This window comes from Polyodon spathula, chromosome 20 (genome assembly GCF_017654505.1).
Source record: "Polyodon spathula isolate WHYD16114869_AA chromosome 20, ASM1765450v1, whole genome shotgun sequence".
NCBI lineage: Eukaryota > Metazoa > Chordata > Actinopteri > Acipenseriformes > Polyodontidae > Polyodon > Polyodon spathula.
In genome coordinates, this window is record NC_054553.1 from 17146188 (window position 1) to 17153394 (window position 7207).

At 36.7% G+C, this 7207-nt stretch overlaps 1 protein-coding gene across 1 annotated transcript in view; it reads left to right on the top strand.

The window, feature by feature from the left end:
• The window catches only part of LOC121295484 (serine/threonine-protein kinase 26-like), a 62679-nt gene extending 61266 nt beyond the window's left edge, over positions 1-1413 (top strand). The window contains exon 11 of the mRNA XM_041220138.1: positions 56-1413. Coding sequence (XP_041076072.1) covers positions 56-65 — 10 coding nt within the window. The 3' untranslated portion in view covers positions 66-1413. The remainder of the gene's footprint in view (positions 1-55) is intronic.
• The last annotated feature ends 5794 nt before the right edge of the window (positions 1414-7207 follow it).

Sequence of the window (7207 nt, forward strand, 5' to 3'; positions counted from 1 at the left end):
TCTCATGTAACCATCCATCTTTGTCTTTTTATTTGTATTTTTCTTTGTTTTACAGGTTTTCCTAGAAGATGCTCTTTTAATGTGTGAGATGTAGTACTGCATGTCATCAGAACTTCATACTGATCTTTGCATAGCACAGTTCCAAGATGTGTGTTTAAATACAACACTCATTATTTGCTGCAGCTGGAGTGGTGAGATATCTTACATGGACAGAAAAGGACAAATCCATGTATATTTGTAAATAGTAGGGTAGAAATATAAGCACATTTAAGTACTGGTTAAACTATATTTTGTGCTTGTTTAAAGTAGCGTTATTATGTAATAGAGAAAAGGGGAGGCAGATGGAGTGCATTAATTGTATTTTATTGACTACAGTTCATAAAGATAGTACTGCAAATCTACAGATGTTCTTAAGGTTGGTCATGCTCCAACAATGATGCATTACTCTTAAACAAGATGTATAGTGTATTGACAGTTTAAACAAATATGCTGCTGCTGAGCATAACTGATATCTAAAGTCATGTTCAGTCACTAAGGCCACAGGGATTCAAAAAGCAAAGAGTCATAGAATAATTGGAGTTCTGTTTAACACTTTACCTGCTACAGCAAAATGGTCTCTATCTGATTTGTACTTTCTTTTGAAACTGCTTCAGCATATTGTTTGCTGTAAGCATTAATCATGCTGCACATAAGTAATCATGTTTTATACAAACCTCTTTGAAAAGTCACTTTTCAAAGAAGGATCAATTAAATGAAGTTGGTGGTAAGTTACCAGCTTCAGATGTTAAACATACAGGATATGACTTGGGTAGATTGTACTTTAAACCCCTACCAAGGCCAATTGAATTGAACCCATGATATGCATTCCAGACAGGGGAGTCAATCCATCTTTTAACTGTAGTTGTCTGAAGACCTTTACAGATTCTCACACATTAAGACGTTTTGTATCTTCAATATTTTGGGGTACTGTTAAAATGGAAACATATACTTTTCTGGTCAGGCATTTGTATATCTAGTTTCATATCCTATACTAGTCTAAAGGTTTCTGATTTGCTGGACAAACCTCAATTAAAACACAGGAATATATAGAAGTCAAGAAAGGGTTAAAGTCTGGTATCATTTGCTCTGGCACAAAGCTTGTGTGACTTTTTTTTTTTTTTTTTTAGTAGTTGTATTTTTTAAGTAGTCGACAAGTCTTTAAAGTATATTTGCTGTTTCTGAAATCAGTTTTATTACCTGAAGATACCATCACAGTGTTTGAGGTAAAGACATTGTAATTGCTGATGGACTGATGGATGAGAAATGCCAACAGTACATCCAATGGTGCCTAAACTATACTAAAGAAATGTAATGAACCCATATTGTATTGTAATTATCATTGTATCTGTTGAAATGTATCTGCTTTTTTATTATTATTTAAATAAGAGCTTCCTTTTTTTTCCTAGCGATACCAGATTTTTTTAAACAATAATGTTTGGATAAAATAGAATATTTTTTTATAATTCTGTAAAAACCAAACCCAAAATAGTATGTAAATAGCATTAATCTGGATCTTTCTAATTCCATTGTGCTGCATCACCAGATGGATTGTAAAGCAGGTGTATCTTCTAGAGTGTTGTTAGTCTTGTAAATTTGTTTAAAGATGAAAGCTACTTTTGGTTTGGGGTTTTAATAGTTTTAAGAATAAATATTTAAATCAAGACTTTTGTGATGAGGTGCAATTTCTTTCAAATACTGTATTTTTACCTAACATAATATACAGTATTTGCTCCAGGACCTACAGACTGAGGGTCAATGTGGCCCCCTCTCAATTTTAGGGGGGCATTTTCTTCAGTGAGGGGGTCAATATGTTTGATTCAGAACCAACCACCATTTCTTATTTTTGTTTGTTTTAAATATGCCAACAGAGTTTACTGACCTTTTGTGTCTAAAGAACAACAAAAAAAACCTGTAAAGCTGTAGATACTACCAAGTGGCTCTACAATACTTTTTGGGAAAATACTGGGAAATGTGTCACAGCGATGCTGGTGTATCACTGAGTACAGGATATTCATTGTACCAAATCACATTATAACAGGGGTTTTCAATCCACCGCGTACCCCCATCTGAGATGATCATAATAAAATTAAAAAGGAAAAAAAAGGTCTGTACAATAACATGATACAACAAAACGTACAATCCTTGTGTGATGGATACAATTATAAAAGTTACAGTATTATAACATAAAGATATATATTATATTTACTTTTGGATAAAAATAGTCCCTCAAAGAGGTTTGTAGTTGTTGGAAACATCATTTTATTGTAATTACTAATTAATTAAAATCAGCGAAACCTCCATGCTAGCTTCAATCACTCAGAAATGACATAGGACTATTCTGTGATAGCAAATTGCAATCGTATATTTTTACTGACGATAAAATTACAGAAAAGAAGGCCAAGAAAAGTTCACTATCTGGGTTATTCACACCAAATCTTGGTTTTTAGTGGTTCCTGTGTGCAAAAAAGTTAAATTTCCACCACAAATTTATGATAAATGCTTAGAACCGATACTGAAGTTTTATTATAAAAGTACATTTTAAAGTGCAATCACTGATTTTTTTTATATATATATATATATATATAGATAGATATGTACACACACACACACACACACACACAGCTCTGGAAAAAAATAAGAGACCACTGCAAAATTATCAGTTTCACTGGTTCTACTATTTATAGGTATGTGTTTGGGTAAAATGAACATTTTTGTTTTATTCTATAAACTACTGAAGCACCCCCAGATCAACACCGATCCTCCACCACATTTCACAATGGGTGCGAGACACTGTGGCTTGTAGGCCTCCACGTCTCAGTCTAACCATTAGACGACCAGGTGTTGGGCAAAGCTGAAAATTGTACTCTTCTGGGTGCTTCAGCAAGGCTGGAATCGGGCAGCTTTGGCATGAATCAAGCCAAGTACAAGGTTGTCCTGGAAGAAAACTTGCTTCCTTCTGCTCTGACAATGTTCCCCAACTCTGAGGAGTGGTTTTTCCAGGAGGACAATGCTCCATGCCACACAGCCAGGTCAATCAAGGTGTGGATGGAGGACCACCAGATCAAGACCCTCCCATAGCCAGCCCAATCTCCAGACCTGAACCCCATTGAATACCTCTGGAAAGTGATCAAGAGGAAGATGGATGGTCACAAGCCATCAAACAAAGCCGAGCTGCTTGAAATTTTGCGCCAGGAGTGGCATAAAGTCACCCAACATCAATGTGAAAGACTGGTGGAGAGCATGCCAAGACGCATGAAAGCTGTGCTTGAAAATCAGGGTTATTCCACCAAATATTGATTTCTGTACTCTTCCTAAGTTAAAACATTAGTATTGTGTTGTTTAAAAATGAATATTAACTTATTTTCTTTATATTATTTGAGGTCTGACAACACTATCTTTTTTGTTATTTTGACCAGTTGTCATTTTCTGCAAATAAATGCTCTAATAAAGATTAGAGCATTTATTTGCAAAGATTTTTATTTGGAATTTGGGAGAAATGTTGTCAGTAGTTTATAGAATAAAACAAAAATGTTCATTTTACCCAAACATATACCTATAAATAGTAAAATTTTGCAGTGGTCTCTTAATTTTTTCCAGAGCTGTATATATATATATATAATTTTTTTTTAATTTTTTTTTAATTTTTATTTTTTACAATTTTTGTAGCCAACCAATACACAAATCTCATTACCGAAACCTATTCATTTTTACATAAAAAAAAATGAAATTAATGTTATGGCAATTTTAGGATTTCATCAACTATAAGAAGTTATTTCTAAAACATATCAATAATTAGTCATGTATTTAATATATTTTTAAAAACTTTTTACACAATGTTATCTAATTACCCTGACAAAGTCTTTTCAGATTTTTTTATTTTATTTACTTAAGTAAAATAATAAATATATGTATTAATGTAGAAGAATTAATGTGTATTTTTGACTATCCTGAGAAATGTTTTTTTATTATTATTATTCTTTAAATAATTACAGCTATTTTAAAAATAATAGTCTATTACAGTAATGATAGTTATGTGATGGTAATTAGATGGTAAATTATGATAATGAGCTGAACACTGTAAAACAACATTTTTGTAAGCCAACATGTTTGACAATTTTGTTTGAAGTAAAAGTTAGCAAAAATATTATTGCCATAAAATGAGCATCGATTTGGAAAAAAAAAAAAAAAAAAAAAAAAAAAGCAAGCATTTCTTGTCTTAAATATGTCCATAGTGGAGCATCCACAAAATAAGTGAACAAATTTCTTGTTTTACAGTATACTCTTGACTCATTCAGTAAACCTCAATAATTACAAACTCTTAATTCAAGAGGGGAAAAAAAAAAATAGAAAATAGAAATAGAAAATTTTATAAACCCATAAAATGTAATTAATTAATTTCACTGTAACTTATATCAAAATAATATAGCAACTTTGCTAAAGTTATCACAGACTAATTTCTCAAGGAACAAACATTTAATTGTAAATGTTACGTCTACATCATGGTGCCTTTTTTGTAAGTTTAACCCAAATTTCAGGTACAACACAGAAGTGCTTGGCTGAAGCTGTAGCAGGTAAAGGTTCAGGAATGATATCCCTTATCCTGTCTGTAGTACCATACTTTGTCTCCAGGAAAGTTTCAGCTGGGATTTTCAACTGGTACCTAATGATAGTAAAATAAATAATAATTAAAATTATATGAATTACATAATTTTTTTTTTTTGTTTTTAACACTCTACTATGAGTTAATAGACTAATGTTAATGTGTTTACTAGTTAATACTGTTAACACTTAATAGGTGCCCGTTAAAATAAAGTTTATTATATACAGTTGTCAGTAAAAGTTTACATGCCCTAATGTGTGAAAATTTTCATGCACTAGTGTATGTAAAACATTTGATGACAGCTGTGCATAATAATATACTTTATTAAAGGAATAAAAAGTTTACATTTTAATGCAAATATCTCCCTCTCAAACTACCTTTCTTCTGTATTCCTCTTGAAGTTCAGCACTGCTGTAGATCTTTGCTTTGTGCTTATGTACCTTTGCTCTTGTTGCAACCCCACCACCACGTAACCCAATATAGCGCCAGCCCACCACTGCGTGACCCAATACAGAGCGACCCCATCACTGCGGGACTCCTTACCGTGGGACACCTTTACAGCGACAGCGCATCACCACGAGCCCCGTTACAGAGCATCACCGTGCACAACTTTGTAGCTGTACTTTCTTCCTGCCCGAGATGCAGTCAGGGTCTTAAGTTATTGTGAAGTACCTGCATGGTTGTTGTTTTTGTTGTTTATTCTTACATTTTTTTTGCACATTACCTAATAAATTGCTCTTCTTCAGTAAAGTCATATTTTCCATGCAGAGTTTCGATAAAGGACACTTCAGAAGCAAATCATGTTCAAAGCATTGGTTTTATTATTATTTGGCATACAGTACCAAAATAAATAAATAGTCAAAACAAAGTGAAACAACATTCTGCTTCTCTTTCTACAAAAAACAGTTCCAGTGTCACACTAGTATCTGCTTGGTTGGAAAATAAAACTTAAAACCAGAGCAACTTTACGGCTTCCAAGCAGTTATTGTGAAATTTAAGCTCATGAGTTGTTACAGATCAAACATTATCATCACAAATAATTTTGGACACAGGTGACTGTGTCAGTTTTGGCAAAAAATATTGAAAGCATTGGTTAGCAGCAAATTAAAATGTTATTTGGATGCAGACAATATTCTAACTAGCTTTAATAGTAGCAATGTTTTTTTACTGTAGCAGTTTCCCTTGAACAAGAGTAAAAGATTTTTATTTCAATCGGATAAGCTGTTTCTGAGAAGAAAAATGTTCGTTTGTTATTGATGTTACGCAACATGACTGCCATACCACACAACCGATCATCTTCTGATACACATGCCCCAATCTTGGACTATTCCTTAACATGTATAGCGAGTTTCAGAACTGTGCATGTTATATAACAACCATCTGCAGTCAATAGGAAGTTATAGGCAGTTTTTTAGCCAGTTTTAAGTTTGACCTTTAGCAGAGGTCACGGTGCTGTAAGGAGACCCCGCGGGCTCGCGCCGTCATCGTCTACGCCGATTTAATCTGCCACAGGGACCACAAAAAAAAAAAAAAAAAAAAAAAAAAAAAAACAGCTCGGGTCTAGCACCCCTCTGAAGCCTCGGGCTAACTTAGTGCGGCTACGCTTTGTCTCGGTGACCATGCTGACTGAATCAGCTACATACCCCGGCATTGACCGTGGTTTTCCCGCCGACTTTGAGGCTGAGAAAAACAGCGCCTACCCAGCCCCGATTTGACTGCACCGGTGTAACCATCCCCGGCGCCAACCACGCCTACCATCAGCACTGACCTCGGAACCATTTGAGTCGGTACCGACTGTTCAGCACCGACATCGCTTTCCTCCATGCCGATCCCGGCACCGGTGAACCTCTTCAGAGCCGACTACAGTCAGGCACCGACCGCGCTACCCATCGGCACTTACCTTGGCATCGATTGACTTGGCACCGACAGCGCTGTCCTAGCACCGACTGATTCGGCACCGATTGACTCCACACCGACCACTCGATCTCAGCACCAAGCACAGCAGCCCCACCTAAGACGCCATGTCGGTGCAATCAAGTGAGTGATTCGCTGGCTTTCACCAGTGCGACCAGTGCGCGGCGAAGCTTTCTAGACAGGATGAGCACTTGTCCTGTCCCAGATGCTTGGGCAAAGAACACACAGCAAAAGCATTGGTTAAAGTTCTAAGCGCAGGAGAGCAGCCCTATTCCCAACAGTCTCCTTCCCCGAACCAGGGAAAAATGAGGTCTGTGGTCCAAGGTCCTCCGCAGAGGTCCTATAGGACCTTCCCCCCCGCCCTGCCACAGTGACCAGGGAGCTTCCCCGCACACCTGGGTCACCCTCCCCTTAACCACCACTAGTGCAGAGGCGCAGGTGCTTCTCAGGGGAAGCGAGATGGTACCACTTGAGACGCCCCTGATTTGCTCTCCTCTCCAACATGTTGTCGGTCTGTGGTGGAAGCTCCCACCGCGCAAGGACCTCCTGAGCAAAGTGGAAGGGTTATTATGGCACCCAAACCCAGCCCAGCTCCAACTCTGGGTCTGGCCGTTGAACGTGGCCCTCTATTCAGACGAGGTTTGCCAGATGCGG